The 16,870-nt window shown below is 43.1% G+C and overlaps 1 protein-coding gene across 13 annotated transcripts in view; it reads left to right on the top strand.

Moving 5' to 3' along the window:
* Nucleotides 1-5,364: 5,364 nt before the first annotated feature.
* NRG3 (neuregulin 3) overlaps nt 5,365-16,870 on the top strand; it is a 1,116,866-nt gene continuing 1,105,360 nt past the window's right edge. For 8 of the 13 annotated variants that reach the window (XM_054660295.2, XM_054660298.2, XM_054660296.2 and 5 more), the window contains exon 1: nt 5,497-6,334. In XM_054660295.2, coding sequence (XP_054516270.2) covers nt 5,512-6,334 — 823 coding nt within the window. In that variant the 5' untranslated portion in view covers nt 5,497-5,511. Of the gene's footprint in view, nt 6,335-16,870 lie in introns of all 13 variants that reach the window. The other 5 variants (XM_016918766.4, XM_016918770.4, XM_054660302.2 and 2 more) reach the window with 2 other exon arrangements.

Below are 16,870 nucleotides of genomic sequence, written 5' to 3' on the forward strand. Positions count from 1 at the left end.
TGCTTAGCTATATTTATATACACAAATACCATTGTGTTACAATCTTCTGCAATATTCAATATAGTAACATGCTCTACAGGTATAGCCTGGGAGCAATGGACCACACCCCATAGCCTAGGTGTGTAGATGGCCATACCATAGAGTTTTCTCTAAGTATACACTACAACGTCACACAATAACAAAATCGCCTAATGACACATTTCTTAGAACATATCCTTGTTGTTAAGTGATACATATCTGTACTTGAAGAAAAAGGCTCTGTACTTGTGTTCCTCCCCCACTGAACTCAGGCACAACTTCTGCTAAAGGTAGCCTCTTCACAGAAATTCTCCCTGGGCTGGGCACAGCGGCTCACACCTGTAATCCGAGCACTTTGGGAGGCTGAGGTGTGCAGATAACCTGAGGTCAGGAGTTTGAGACCACCCTGACAAACATAGTGAACCCTGTCTCTACTAAAAATACAAAAACTACCCAGGTATGGTCGCGGGCATCTGCAATCCCAGCTACTTGGGAGGTTGAGGCAGGAGAATCACTTGAACCTGGGAGGTGGAGGTTGCAGTGAGCCAAGATCATGCCACTGCACTCCAGCCTGGGCAACAGAGCAAGACGCCATCTCAAAAACAAAACGAAACAAAACAAAAAAAAAAACCAAACAAAAATTCTCCCCCGATCTACAATGTGTTGTGCTACCTACCCAGTTCATAGTTAACCTATTTTGAAATTTGGGTATTGTTTTCTGGCACCTCCCACTAAAAATTCACATCTATTTTTTTCCTTAGTGCCTTATTAAAAACTTCTAATTCCACATCCTGTTATACCGTAGTCAGCATTTTCTAATTTATGATAGTGCAATTTGGTAACATTCCAAATACCTTAAGTCTTTGAAGATTGTTACAATCATCTTTTTTGTGACTATCATATGGTTAGAACTAGAATTCTTCACTTTCCACTTTTAGATTTTGCTCTGTATACTTTTTATATTTTATTATTCATTTTATTTATGATATTGAGTTGTAATGCAGAAATGCTTGGGAGTCAAGCTGTTATGAATAATGTGATCCATGTGGGGATTTTCCAGTAGATTTTTGGGTTGATCCTACACATACAGCATCAAGAACCCACAAGAAATAAAATTACTTATTGAGACCTGTGAAGAAAGCAATCAACTTTTCTTTTAAAAAGGCCACCATGATTACTAAAAAATGTGTAACATTATAATCACAGTAGTGGACTAAACCAAGGGAGAAAAAGGACATATGCAGTCATATGGAAGGTTAACCTTATTCATGCTTTGCAAAATGTTTACTCTGTGAAATGTGTTCGGGAACCACATTTCCTCTACACGATTCCAGTAAACATTATGAAGAATATTAGGATTTTGCAGGCCAGACTGGCTTCAAAAGTGAGTACACTAGCCAGGGAACCCACAGGGAATAAAAGAGCACTCTGGTGTCATATTGCTAGGAATGTCAAGTTCTCATGGCCTTGTGGGGATGGGAAACAGATTGAGGATCTTGGATTGGAGATGTCCTTTGTAATTACACTAACTAGGCAGGTTCTTGGTGGTCCAAACCTGCACTTTTCATTTTCTGATAGACTATAAAATTTATCTATTGTGTTTGTTCATCATCAGTCTCTCTAAAATATAAGCTCCATGAAGGTAGGGGCCTTAACTGTGTTCTCTGTTATATCCTCTGTGCCTGGTACATAATTTGTAAAAGGTTTCTATAAAGAATGAGCTAAGGAGAAAGAGTGAATGTATGGGAAGGCCGACTTTTGTCTCAACAAAAAGACTTTTCTAATTATGTACACTGACAGGCTGGGTGGTCTTCCCCAGGAAGTGCCCTTCGCCAGAGAGCCAGAAGAAACCCAACACCTGGAACATGTGATGAGACGACACATCAGAGGTGTTTGGCCACTGAGGTCATTTACAGCCTTGTGGTTTCAAAGATGAGCCTTTACCAAAGACTTTGCAATGGAGGAAGCCTTGGACAATCATATTGTAGAAAGTAAATGACTTGACAACTAATTGAACTTGGGAAATGGCGGGTAAGGAGTCAGATGGCACTGAGACTCTCAGCCTGGGGATATTGGTGCCATTGAGGGGAAAACTGCATTTCAATAGAAATGCTGATTTGTGTCAAACTTTAGGCAATGATTAGAAATCCCAAGTTTAGTGTGTCAGTAGACCACACAGGAGATATCCACAGGTAATTATAGTCAGGCAGATGGGAAGCTCAGGGGAGGCTGAGGCATGCCACACCCATTTGTTAGAATAATTATCTCCACATGAAGATATCTGAGGATAATGCTTAAATGGTGCCATAGGTGAATAGTCCATTTAGCTATACAATTTCATATAATTACGTAGAATGTGGGTATCATACCTCCATTTCACAGTTGAGAAAACAGTGGCCCAGAGTGATTTTATTGCTTATAAGTGGCAGAGCTCTAACTTGAATCCCTGTCTTAAGAGTCTGAGCCTGAAGCTGCTTCTTCAGCGTTCTGCTCCAGTGAGCTCTGAGTCACCAGAACGAGGCTCCTCCCTACCATGGGACTGACTAACTGGCTGCTTATTAGCAGTGAGAGGGTCCACTTGTCCTTGACACAACTGTGGACAGCCCCCTCCCCATTCTCACTTCCAGTGCCAGTGCTTACCACCTGCTACCAGGGAGCCTCACAACAAAATTGCAAGTTAATGATGGTTGCACCAGCCAAACATTCTTGGATAGGGTGGTACAACCTGTTCCCCAATACAAGGCTATCAAAGCAATGTTTTGATTTTTTTTTTCTCTCTCTCTCTCTAGTGATGATGTTCACTGTGAGAACAACCAATGGGTAGCTGAGTACAGTGGCTTGGGATCTGGGGCAAAATGAGCTCAACAGGGATACATGAATAAGCTGTTAAAGCCAAGTGGAAATGAGAAGTAGAGGGAATTTGGAGAGGCAGATGAAGAAGGCATTAGGGAGTACTGAGAGAACATGGAGTGAATGCTGTCAGACTGTAGCTTCAGGAAAGGGAACATTTGCCTGCATTTGCCCAGCTGCAGCATTATAGCATCCCTTTCTGTACACTGGATTTACTCTACCAGGCAGAAAAAAATGGGAGAGACCACAGGAATACTGGCAGTAGTGGGGATGGGCAATGAATTAGGAGTGCTTGGAAAAGTAATTTTCTGTCTCAAATAGCTGACAGTAGCACCTGCTATAATTCCAAAGAGTTTTGCAGGAAAGCTTTTATTTGCTAAACAAGAAAGGCTGGGCGAGTAGATTCCTAGCTGGGAAGTAGATTCCTAGCACCTACAGAAGGTAGATACTGGGTCAGTTTTTACTTAAGATGGCAGTGCTTTACATTGGAAAGCTAAAGGAATTTGGATTCAAAGGATTCTGTTTTTGTTTTTGTTTTTTTTTTTTTGCTTCCAATTTTTGGAACCATAATTCAGCACTACTAGATTAAGGCAGTTCCATCAAACTAAAAATCAAAAGCTTTCCTATGGGGAAAATCTCAATGTTTTAGCTGAAAGAGGTGACAGCCGCATTACTGCCATCAAAAATAATTTATTAACCGTGTCTGTACAAAGTACTCTGGTAGGCACCAAACCCCAGGGGCTTCCTGTTTCAATGCATCCTCGGCTCTCTGCAGTCTCTTCAGTGTAACGTTTGGCTCTCCCCCTGTGAATAAAATGGATACCTTGAAAACTTCATCTTTGTGGAGACTATCACAGGACAAGAGAATGCGGGCTCCATCATCCACGCCAATCAGACAGTGCTGGGGAAATGTATTAGAAAGTTGCCTTTCTCAACCTCATATTCTTAACGCTTGTAAATAAAAACCCCTCCTCTTCGGTTTTCACTTTAGACCAGGAAATCTGGGGAGAGTTGGCAAGCAAGGTTTTGCACTGTCGGCATATGTCATGCTAACACTGGCTCTTTGCCCCTTGCCTCGGCAGGTACCACACAGCGCTGGAGAAATAGGTACACAGGTGCCTCCCCAGCCAAGGGAAGAAAGCATTAACGGAATTTGGGAGTCCAACCTCAAATCGTTTTATATTTACCTCTCACAAACACTTGCCTTGTAACGTGTGTACCTGTGCGTACATTTACACGTAAAGACAATATTTTAAGGCAAGTTCACATAAATGGCTTGGAGATATCTGACAGGTCTGATTACACAAAGGTCTTCTGCTCCACCTGCATCTCTCAGGAACTCCGGCAAAGGTGGCCTTCCATCCAGCCGCACCGCCATCCGGCAGGGGAGGGCACGGGCACCCTCCCACCCGCATCCGCCCCCGCCCCCTCGCCCAGCAGCGTCAGTCTCTGACCCCACTGGATCCGTACAGGAGACGACTCACAATCGGTCGGAAGCTGCTTTTGCGCCCCCCCCCCACCCCAAACGGGGGTTTGCTTGGATCATTTATCTATCTTGTGTGCATTAAGAAACCAGCATTAGGTTCTAGTGGGAGGCGCTACTCTGCCCGAATCCCAGCCCGCCGCGGCGATTCTGCACACACACACGCACCAGCCTGGCAGCCAGAGCCCGTCTGGAGACGCCCTCGGCCCGGGGTCTGCGTTCCCCGGGACCCCCGACGCAGTCTCCCGCTTCCGTCCCCCACGCTCAACCGGGCAGGGCGCCGGGGCGTGATTTCCGATCCTCTGCCTGCTTGTTGGGTCCCTCGGAGGCGGGTCAGACCGCACCCGCCGCGGGCGCCCGGTGCGCCCCCAGCCCCTGGCTCGCGGCGGCGACAGCGGCGCTGTTCGCTGGAGTTTGACTCTCCGGCGGCGGCGGCAGCGGCGCGCAGCAGCGAACGGCTGGAGCAAGGCGAGCCGGGCCGCTAGCCCTCCGCGCTGCGCTGGGATTGGTCTCTCCAGAAGAGTGCTGGTCGAGGGTTGGCTGCGGGCCGGCTGAAGAACAGGTGCACCTCACCACCCGGGCTCGCGGAGCAGCCGCCGAAGATCGCGGCGGCCAGGCAGGCCCTCTGTGTCGGAATGCGGCTGGCGGGCACCCGGCACCCCGCGACCGGCCGGCGGGGCCACTGAAGGCGGCGCGAGGCCCAGGCGCGGCGCGAGCGGGCGCCCCAGGGAGCGGGCTGGGCGCGGTGCCCCGAGGATGTCGGCGCTCCTGGAGCGCACGCAGGCGGCGGGCAGCAGCAGCAGCAGCGGGCGCGGGGACCCGGCGCGCAGGAAGCCGCTTGGAGGGCTGCAGACGCGCCCCGCCGCTCTCTGACCGACCGGAGGCGCCGGGGGCCCGTCTCGCCCCTCTTCCGAGCTCCTTACCGCCCCCTCCCCGGCCCCGTCCCCTCCCCCGCTCCTCTCCTCCCCGCCCGCCGCCCGCCTCTCGGGGGGAGGGGCGTGGGGGCAGGGAGCGGATTTGCATGCGGCCGCCGCGGCCGCTGCCTGCGCCCGAGCCCGCCGCCGCCGCCGGAGCCCGCGCCCGCGCCCGCGCCCGGCCCGCGCGGCCCCATGCCTCTGGCGCGGCCCTCGCGGGGGCGAAGGTGAAGACCGGCTCCTAGGATGAGTGAAGGGGCGGCCGCTGCCTCGCCACCTGGTGCCGCTTCGGCAGCCGCCGCCTCGGCCGAGGAGGGCACCGCGGCGGCTGCGGCGGCGGCAGCGGCGGGCGGGGGCCCGGACGGCGGCGGCGAAGGGGCGGCCGAGCCCCCCCGGGAGTTACGCTGTAGCGACTGCATCGTGTGGAACCGGCAGCAGACGTGGCTGTGCGTGGTACCTCTGTTCATCGGCTTCATCGGCCTGGGGCTCAGCCTCATGCTTCTCAAATGGATCGTGGTGGGCTCCGTCAAGGAGTACGTGCCCACCGACCTAGTGGACTCCAAGGGGATGGGCCAGGACCCCTTCTTCCTCTCCAAGCCCAGCTCTTTCCCCAAGGCCATGGAGACCACCACCACTACCACTTCCACCACGTCCCCCGCCACCCCCTCCGCCGGGGGTGCCGCCTCCTCCAGGACGCCCAACCGGATTAGCACTCGCCTGACCACCATCACGCGGGCGCCCACTCGCTTCCCCGGGCACCGGGTGCCCATCCGGGCCAGCCCGCGCTCCACCACAGCACGGAACACTGCGGCCCCCGCGACGGTCCCGTCCACCACGGCCCCGTTCTTCAGTAGCAGCACGCCGGGCTCCCGACCCCCGGTGCCAGGAACTCCAAGTACCCAGGCAATGCCCTCCTGGCCTACTGCGGCATACGCTACCTCCTCCTACCTTCACGATTCTACTCCCTCCTGGACCCTGTCTCCCTTTCAGGATGCTGCCTCCTCTTCTTCCTCTTCTTCCTCCTCCGCTACCACCACCACACCAGAAACTAGCACCAGCCCCAAATTTCGTAAGTAAACACTGTGTCTCAACTATGATTTACTACTGAGTTTCCCTTCTGCCCTCCTGCTGTCTTTTTCCCTCGCCGCCTGCTTTCTAGCAAGCCCCCTCCCCCATCCCAGGTTTGGGGCAGAGTGAGAGCTGATTAAAACTGGCCACCTGCGGGGAAGAAGGTGCCAGCCTGCTCTGGTTCTGGGGCGGGGTGGGGGCGTGTAGGAACGGGAGGGAGATTGTCAGGCTCCACTGGCCCCACTTTAGCGGGTCCCAAATGAGAACAGATCTCCCAACTCCCTTCAAAGGGTTAACGCGAGTGCGATCCGTCCTCACTGCAGACCTGCTGGCGAGCTGCGGGATCCCGCTCCAGTAGAGGGCCAGGGAGGGAGAGAGGGCCTTCCCGAAGGCACTGAGCCCCTTCTCCGCCCGCCGGTAGGAAGGAAAGAAAGCAAAGCACATGCAAATTCACCGACGATAAACCACAAAAGGAAGTTATGTCCATGTGTGGGGTGACGAGTTGATGGAGATAATGGTAGAATGTAGCTGAGGACGCTTCCAGCAGCCCTGACCTGGGCAGGAACCAGAAAGGGTTAATTAGAAGCCACTGGGAGACTTGGGGAAAGGAGGCGATCCAAGGCAAAGGGCTAAACTGACCTCCTAGCCTGCCCGTGGCCATTCCAAGGTGTAGACATAGATTCTGTGACCGCCGAGAGTGAGTTAACTAGGAGGAAATATGAAGGGAGCCCTGCAGAGCTGCCACCTCTAGGGTCCTGACGAAGGAGGAGTTTTTTTCAGCCCTGCCAAGCCTTTGCTTTTGTTCCGTTCCCAAAGGTGGGGTGTGAACCTTATCTCCTCTCCCTCTGTGCCTGAAAAATATAGACGAGTTGAGAGTTTTCTGCACTCAAGGGTGAGAATATCCAACCGTTTGGAAACATGTCACCGTTAGAATGTAGCATCTTCAACCTGGGCTCAGTATGAGCCAGTATACCCAAAGCATGATAGCTTTCTGTTTATTTGTATAGAAAGTGCGTATTTTCTCAACATTTTTATAAATGTTGTAGGTGACTACAACCCGACCCCCACCTTGTTCTTATTCAAAGGAAATCTCAGGTGTCTTTTAAGCTGATCGGATCAGGATACGGGAACAGTTTGTGCAACCTGTGAAGGTTATTTAGGACAAACCCCAGCCTGCTAGTTCAAGTTCTGTGCAAGGCTATTTTGCAAAAAACTGTCTGGTTATGCTGTCTTTATATTGTATTTGTGTTTTGAGCCATAGCATCTGAGATAAAGGAAGAGTGTTCATCATTAACTCTTCAGTGATGGTGGGAATACTGGGTTTGCTTTCAGTCATCTGCTAATTTTTCATTTCCCTGCCCTATGATCTTACCCTGGGTGTTACTTAACCCTTGAAACTTTTTTCTTTTTAAAGAATTTAGTGTAGTTGTAAGTAAGGTCCAGGAGAGGGAAAGGGGGAAAAAAAGGCAAACCTACTTTGCTTTGGAAAAAACCGTCTAGAAGATAAATTGGGAGACAGGAAGGAGGGAAGGAAGGAATCTGCCACAAACCAGAATGGCAGTAGAGCCAGTAACTTGCTGCTTCTCTCTCCTTTGGCTGAAGCAGTCATTTCTGAGAGCACATTTTCCCAGGAGGTGTTTAGAGCCTCCACTCAACAAATCTAGCTTGCGTTTTGTAGAAGGATAAAGGATTCTTGAGTGTATGTGTGAACATATTCAATGGATTGAAAATGAGTCTACCCTGAAGACCCCAGATTTTTGATCTGCTCTTTTGATGCAGTTGATAGAATAATGGAGTGTGGTATACCTCCAACCCTTGTATGCGTTGGGAGAGGAGGGGGACTACACATGGTAGGGGTATTTCATGTTCTTTCTCAGTTGATTTCCTTGTGTACCATTCCGGAGGTCTTTAAAGAAAAGCCCAAGGTAATTATTTCTACCCCTCTATGCTCTCTTCCTACATTCTGTGGACGGGAATGGCAGCCTGTTTAATAAGTAATGATTATTGACAGGGCCCTCAGCCCCAAGGAAAAGAGGGGAAAAATCTGTAAATGGTGTCAATGTTCACATAGACATATAAGCAGTATTTGTTGTATTTGTATCTTAGTTTCAGCTCTTTCTCTTTTTTAAACCTTTACAAGAAGTTGAATTAAGGTATGTAATACAAGTATGCAAAATCCAGCTGAAATTGACCTGGTTTGCATCTATAAACAAGGGAAATTTTAAGGAAAAGTGGATTATGTAGTTTTCATAAAACGTGTTTAAATAGGCAAGTTGTATGGTGACTTGAAGAAAGAGGATAGTTTAGTTATTTTTTTTCATCCAAGATTGCAGGATGATTAACAAAAGGAAATTAAGGTTTCATTTGAGAGATTATCAGCAATGCTACTGTAGGATGAAAAAAGCCTGAATCACTGGTGTTCATATTTTTTTTACTTGTCTTGATTATGCCCGTAAAGTTCCCAGGAGAGAAATTTTCTTTTCCCCAGCTCCTACCTCCATACTTTAGTGGGTCTTTCCGTCCTTTCTTTTTTTTTTTTTTTAAATGAAAGTAATGGATTCTATTGTAGTACTTGAAAAATGGTTAAGGATGATGCTTTCGTTTTTTGACTAACCCACAAATTCTTTAATGGCCAGGATCTTTGCTCTTGCATTGGATACCTGAAGGCTTATGGAATGAATGTCTTTGTGTTCATCTTAGATCAATCAGAAGGATCCTGTCTGTAAGGATCCTGTCTCTTTGGAGTGGAAGAGGCTGGTTCACTGACAATGAACATGCTTGCTAATGGATAATAGGATTTTTTCAAGCAAAAGCTGTTTTTGCTATGGGGAAGGCCCAGTTAGAGAACTGTTCCTAATTTTCTGTAGGAATAAAGACAAAGAAGGATTGAACTTTAAAGGCAGGAGGAGAAAGGAGGGTTTGCAAGTTGATTCTTCTCTTCCCGTCCTCCACCGTTTAGGCCGTGAGCTGGACCAAAACTTTCTTCAGCGTTCCTGGGATTCTTGGGTTTCCACTTGCCTAGTACTTGCTTGCACTTCAGACTCTAAAAACGAATGTCTTAAACATATCGCCAGGGGAGATTATTTCACCAGAAACATCTTTGAAGCATTTTGTACTTGAAAGTATAGGTTAATTTACAAGTTTTTCAAGCCAAAGGGAGGAGGTCACTACAGTAGAAAACAGTGATTTTGACCAATGTACAATCAGCCTTTCCCTTTTACAGCGCCTTCAATTTCATTTTCAGATTTGAAATATAGTTGTACAATGCTGCCAATGCAAATGTGGATTGTTTTAGCGACATGGAATTCTTTTACTAAGCTGAAAATACTGTTTAACAGGTGGTAGCCCGGAGTCATTGGCTAAATTCAAATAATAAAGACAAAGAGCCTCTTTTTATAGGTGTTTCTTTGGGTTAGATTTGGAAGGTATATGGTTAATTATAATGAACATCACAAATATCAAATAGTGTATTTAAGAAGAAATAAATGTACAATGTACATTTGATGTTTAAGCAAGGTATGGAGGCAATTTTAATTTAATCATGTCTATTTCTATAAAACTTTACCTAGTCATACCTACTGTAATTTTTAAGAGAGGCATTGATAAAATCAACCATTTTCTTATTTATTCTTTTCAACATCTTCATTCCTTAAATAAGGGTACACTTGTTTGCTTTATAAGCAGCCTCAGATATAATTTGTTTAAATAAAGTTACTTCTGTACATTGTATTCTCTCTACATGAGTCGAGGCCTTTAAAGGCATCCAACATAGAAGGTACTGACCCCAATCATGCGTGGTAGCCAAAGTGAGAGGATTCAGAGCTCAGGATCAATATTTCTTATGAAATCCAATTGAGAGCTTTTTTTTTAATGAGCACAGGCTGTAACCTGAGTATGTTTTGATTTCCTTTGGCCTTAATTCAGGATTATGAGACTTTTCTGCTTTAATCAATTATGCTGTACAATTTTACTGTTACACACTTATGTTGCACTTCATGGTCCTAATTAAAAAAAGAGGGCAGGGGTGGGTGTGTTGGCAAGGATATTTTTAGGGCCCTTTTTAGTTTGGACTCGTTGGTCTCCGTGCATTAAGACAATGCGGTTTAAGCATTCCTCCCCAGTTCTTCAGACTGAAATGAGGGATAGGAGGTGTTGTTAATTGAGAGTCCCTTCTGCAGGTTTAATTTGTGAATCCAGCTACCGTTATATTTGTGCTATTTTCAAAACCTGACCAAAAACAAAACAAAACAAACAAAACAGCTGGTTTCTGGCAATTTCTCGCTGTTACTGAAGCTTTTCTAAATTCAGGTTGGGCAACAACAGGAGTGTTGGTGCAGTTTGAAATCAATGCCATCCTGGGAGATCCAGGATGTAGAGGAATACCATCTCTCCTCTCTCTGGAGCTACTTTCTCAGTCCTTCCTCCCCTTTGTACACAATGAGAAGAAAGCTTATTTTCAACTTGCTTTTGTAGAAATTCTTTCCTCATAACCTCTCATCTCCAATGCCAAACATATCTCAATATTCTATCTGGGATGTCAAAAATGGAACATGAAAGTTGGCCCTGAAGTATATAAGAGCAAGGGAATAGTCATAAATCTAAGTCTGTAAAATGCATTTGAATTGCTTCTGAATAGAACTGAAATTCATTTTTCTTTCTTTCTAGCTGTTTTTATCTTTAGACTCGTGTGTTGGGTAAGGACAGAGCTGGTACTGCGTTAACAAATACATTTTGAGATCCTAGAAATTTTACTTATCCACCCAAGAAAGTGTTCCCTCCAGAACCATATACATAATGAAGTGAGCAATGGACTCTATTTGAAACTTTGCAATGTCACAATCAAAACTTACCTAAATAAATGTTTCCTCTTCATGCAATTATAAATAAAATCGTTAGACACATGTTTAGTTTGGTTTTCCATTTCACTCTTCCCCTAAGACTTCCTGTACTCCCACCTGCCAGTATTTTATAGTTGAATCATGGCTCTGACTGAAGGCTCCTTTCAGGCTTTTGTGTTTTTTTTGTTTTTTTGCCCTTTTTTCCTTAGCCTAGAGTACAAGGAGTCAATACTCATTAAATGAAATTTCTTAGATATGCTTAACATCTTGCTTCAAGTTGTTTTATAAGTTAATCTTTTGGGTAAGTTAGAGTGCTTAAGTTGATGTAGAAAGTTAAGGAAAAAAAAATACTCCTTTAGGGAACTGAGTTATTAAACTGTCTTGGTGATTTAAAACAATAATTAAGGATTCCAAAAACCTGATGGAAGCTAATGGTCATTTCTTTTCCCCCATAGATTGGTATACAAATCATATTAATTTTGGTAGCATTTTTATCTGATTCCACAAACACAGTTGAGCAGTTGAACATAAGCTATCATATACATTCATATAATTATATTTTCATAATATATGTCACATGTTTCAAATGTTTACTAAGTATCTATCTGGGGGCATTGCAATGCTGTTAAGTAATTGGTTGACTCCGAAAGTTTGTAAAAGTAATGGTTCATAAAGCAGACAATTAAAATAAAACTTTTAATCACTACAACATTCAGCCTCCCATGTCTTGATGTTAGGGTGAAGGCTTTTTCTAAGTATGTGTCTACTGGTTTAAGCTTAGCATCTTTGCTTTGCTTTTTTTTTTTAATTAGCCACACCTGTAACTACCAGCTTTTTTTTTTTTTTTTAAAGACACTAGTGAAGGAATCCGTATGCAGATTCTTTATAAATACAATAATAAACCCTTGCCCTGGGAATCTCTTGCAGTTTTCTTGTCTATATGATTCAGTTTCTTTTTTTATGCTTTAAAAAACAACTTACCTTTTGGAGTTTCTTCAAAGCATTCAACTACATTTTAATAGAAACTACAATTATCTTTCATTTCCATAATCATATAACACTGGTTTACATAATATTTAAGTAAATTACATAATTAGCATAAGAACAACTGACATAAACAAATCTATTATCCCAACTGAGTACTGTAAAGTGCACAACTCAGCTGGCAGTTGCAGCAGAGTGTAGGTTTCCTTGAGCTTGGCCTGGTGGCTGTGTCCCTTTCACTGTGCAGTGGGCCACTTTGGTGTGTTCCTGCCAGGCAGTGTGGTGACAGCCAGTTGGCTAAGAGGAGTTAGATTAAGGAAGTGATTCCTTTAGGAGGTAACAGTATTAGAAATGAGAGTCAGTCATAACCATATTTTTTAGGGACTCTCATGGAAGGGTAACAAATATATGTGTGTGGGTGTGTCTGTGTATGATACATATATATATTTATAAACAATATTTGTTTGTATATTTCTATATAAAACCTCTAGCCGTGAATTCTATAATAGCTGTGCAACCTTTATGAACTGATGTAATCTCTCTGAAGTTTAACTTCCTCCCCTGGTATAATGAGGTTGATGACAATAACCTGACTTCTATGCCAATCCCGAAAGAGTTTATAAGCTGAAAAACAGTCACTGTTTTTATGTGAAGTGAAATGGGAAGTAGATAGACTGGTTATTTTCATCCAAGAGCACATCAGACTATTGAATTCGGTTGAAATATTGGAGCTGGTTTGTTACCTAGCTTGAGGGATCTTTCATCACAATGAAAGATTATTGTTCTTATATGCCCTTGGGTTTTTCTTATATTCCTCTCTGATATCCTGGCACACACAATAAAATATAGTGTGGAATCCTACCTCAAATCACCTTGGAAGTTGAACCACAAACTGGAGGTCATCATTTCTCATTCTTTGCTTGGTAGGTGTTTTTTAAAGCCTATTTCCAGCATATGTTTATCAAAGAGAGGAGCTGAAATTTGGGAGAAAATGAGTGAGATTCCTGAATGATCTGGAAATCTGAAATCTAAACATTCTTGATAAAGCAAAATATGTCCAAGGTGCCCTTTTGTGCCATCCCTACACTAATTGTCATTGGATCTTTAGATTTTGGAGAGAATTTGTGTGAAAATAGGCATGCCTGCACTGCATTCCCTTGGCCACTTAGCAGTTACTGTGAATTAGGTTCTCAAGAATTAATAGGTTGATTGTATCCATCAAGGAGCTCTTTTAAAGATACTGTTTGGATTTGTACCTTGGGGAACTTTAATATTAGCATTTTGGAAATATATTTCTTCAAATCTGTGTTTGTTGGAAATCTCATCCTGAATTATATCTTAAAGTATTACTTTTTGTTGTTATAAGCTTTATTTCTCAAGACAGGTTGGTGATTGTACATAAATCATAGATTGCCATTCCTGGGCCTAAAAAGGGATCAGTCAGAAGCAAACCTACAAACTGAATTCAGAATTAAGTTTAATAATGGAAGTTTAGCAGCTTCCAGTGCTAAGATTTTGTCTTTGAGGCCTTTTCCTGGAAGTGATAGTGTCTATCATGGATGCAATATAGGCCATACGAACATTTTTTTAAAGAAAAGGTCAGCTGAATCCATGCAACTACTTTAGCATTAGTATGTTACAGCCAGGCTTATGGGAATAGAATTTTTATGCTAAAAGTTTGATAAGAATTCTTAAATATATCAGCCTTCCTCCTCAGATACCTTCCTATGACTACATGCAACCTCTGGCATGATTTCCTGTGAATTGCCAGGGAGCTAGAAATCCACTAAAAGAGAAAGCCACACCCTCATCATCATCAGATTTTCTTCATTTTTGTAGCTTGAATTTTACTTTTAGTAATGTAGAAGGATTAGTCACAGATAATCAGTCTTGGAAGGGGCTTAAGAATTTAAGTAATAATAAAAACGACAGCTGCCCTATGTAGAGGGTTACTGTGTGCCTGGGCATGTAGCACTGTACATTCTTTGTGTTATTTATTTTTGAAATAAGGATTGAAAAACAATCATATCTAGGCCTGCAGCCTAGGTTTGATTATCTCACTGATAGAGTTAATCAAGCCGGGCTTAGGATATATAATTTGCCTAGGACTTGCAGAAATTGTTTGGATAATCAAGAAGACTGGAGGAGTGTTTTACAGGTAATCTCTCCCCACCTCAGTCTTACTTACCTAATTCACTGTTATAGTGTCACTATATCCATTTGTACATTGCTTCCGTCAAGCACTTCACACATAGATAGTGGCATTTGCCACTGTAAACTCCATAAATAGCTCACCTGCACTGTACCTGTTCTTTGCTCTGATATGAAGGAATCTAACTAGAGAAATTGCCTGGGTTTTCTGTCTAAGGAGAAATTCAGATGTTTCGGTAAAAGATAAAGAATATGTTGTTCTGAATGTTGTCTTCTTGTTTATTTTTTAAGTTTTGTTGATATGTAATTGATATGCAATGTGCTCTCCATACACATCCTTGGGTTCTGCATCTGTGGATTTAAGCAACCAGGGATCAAAAATATATTTAAAAATAAAAACAACAATACAACAATTAAAAATACAAATAAGAAACAAATATAGTATAACAACTATTTACATAGCATTTACACTGCTTGTAAGTTCTCTAGTGATGACTGAAACTATATGGGAGGCTATCCTTAGGTTATATGCAAATACCAGGCCATTTTATGTAAAAGACATGGGCATCCTAGGATTTTGATATCCCGGGGGAGAGGAATCCTGGAACTATTCCCCCTGGTATACCAAAGGATGACTGTACAAAAAATTGTACATATTTAATGTGTACATATCGATGAGTTTGGACATATGCATATACCTATTAATGCTGTCACCACAGTCAAGGTACTAAACATATCCATCACCTCCAAAAATTTCCTTGTGTTCTCTTGTGGTTTTAATTTTGTTTAGGTAGAACATTTAACATGAAATCTATCTTCTTTTTTAAGTATGCAGTATTATATTGTTAACTAAGTACTGTGTTGTACAACGGATCTCTAGAACTTATTCCTCTTGCATAACTAAATCTTTGTACCCATTGAGCAACAGTTCCCTACCTCTAAACTTCTGTTCCTTGATCTTTTTAACTCTCTATTTTCCCTTATGGCTGCTTGTAGGTGATTCAATATAACAATGACAGAAAACAGATACAGACTTTATTCCTCTGCTTCCTAAAATCCGGTCAAAATTGCCTTCTCTGCCCATTCCAAGCTTACTTTTGGTTACAATAGTGACTGCAGTGTATGCTGAGACTGATCAATGGAAAAGTGTCAGGGAACATTTGGAATGATAGCCTTTTAGTTCTGTAGACACTAAAGTACTGACTCTACCAAATCAATGATGGGAGTTGGAGCTATGCAATGCCTGCTGCAGAACATCTGAATTCCATCTTGGAGCCACACTGCGAAGTACCCATCACTGATTATCTACCAGTTCTAAGAAGGGGAACATTGGTGAGACCTTGATATTCTGCCAGGGGTACTACAAACTAGACCCAATCATTGCTTACTTGCTTGACATTTTTGTTTGCCAAGTATTCTTTTAGCTAGAAGAAAAAAATTCTCTTTTGGTTAAAGTAAAAGATAGTTGAGATTGTTACTTTTACAAACTTATAAAAATAAAATGGAAATAGATCAAGTTCTAAGATCATGTGACACTCATTTGAATAGCCATGCTGAGGGATAGGAATACTGTAGTGTCAGAAAGATTGTATTGTCAACATCCTGTAAGACTGTAAATGAATCCCATAAACTAACAATGACAGTTGTGCTCATTGTTAGTCTATGAGGGGGGCCACTGGGGTTGTTTGCCCAAATTTATTGTTAGACCAAAGCTTTTTTCAGCATGGTGGAAAAATCTAGAGACACCAGCATTTTTAAAAAAATGGGCTGTAGAAATGTTTATATTAAATGATAGCTTGACTGAATTCTATTTCATTGACTTTTCAGTATGATACTCTCTGTTTCTGGATTTAAAAACTAACACATTTCGGGTGTGGGGGAGGTAGAGCATCAGGATAAATAGCTAATGCATGCGGGGCTTAATACATAGGTGATGGGTTGATAGGTGCAGCAAACCACCGTGGCACACGTTTACCTATGTAACAAATCTGTACGTCCTGCACATGTATCCCAGAACTTAAATAAAATTAAAAAACAAAAACAAAAACAACTGACAAATGCCCACTCCATGCCGAGCAGGTACAGTTGGTAGCACTTCTGTCTTAACCAAATGAAAGCTGCCTTGTTTAACAGGTATTAGTTATATTAGCTCCCAAACCTGTTTATGCTGATTGTTTTTGTTACTGTAATTGGGTAATGCATTTAAGTATTCTATAAATCTGTGAATTGTGGTTTCTATTAAAACGAAGTTCATTACATTGGATATAATCCATAAACATAAGTCACTTTAAAAAAAGTGCTTCTTCTAGTTGACAAAGTTGTGAGAAGTTTAACGAGAATATATTTATATATCCATAAGAAATTTGCACTTGTATTGTTTCACATGTTAAGACTTTATTCCACAATAAACTAAACTGGAAAAATCACATTATACATTATGGGTATGGTTTTTCATAAGAAGGACAACAGATGTTTACTCAGAGAAAAGCCTTGAGCTCTATAATCAAATATTTGGCAAGTGAATGTGCATTTGTATGTTTTAAGTTAAAATAATAAGTAAAATA

Source organism: Pan troglodytes, chromosome 8 (genome assembly GCF_028858775.2).
Source record: "Pan troglodytes isolate AG18354 chromosome 8, NHGRI_mPanTro3-v2.0_pri, whole genome shotgun sequence".
Taxonomy (NCBI): domain Eukaryota; kingdom Metazoa; phylum Chordata; class Mammalia; order Primates; family Hominidae; genus Pan; species Pan troglodytes.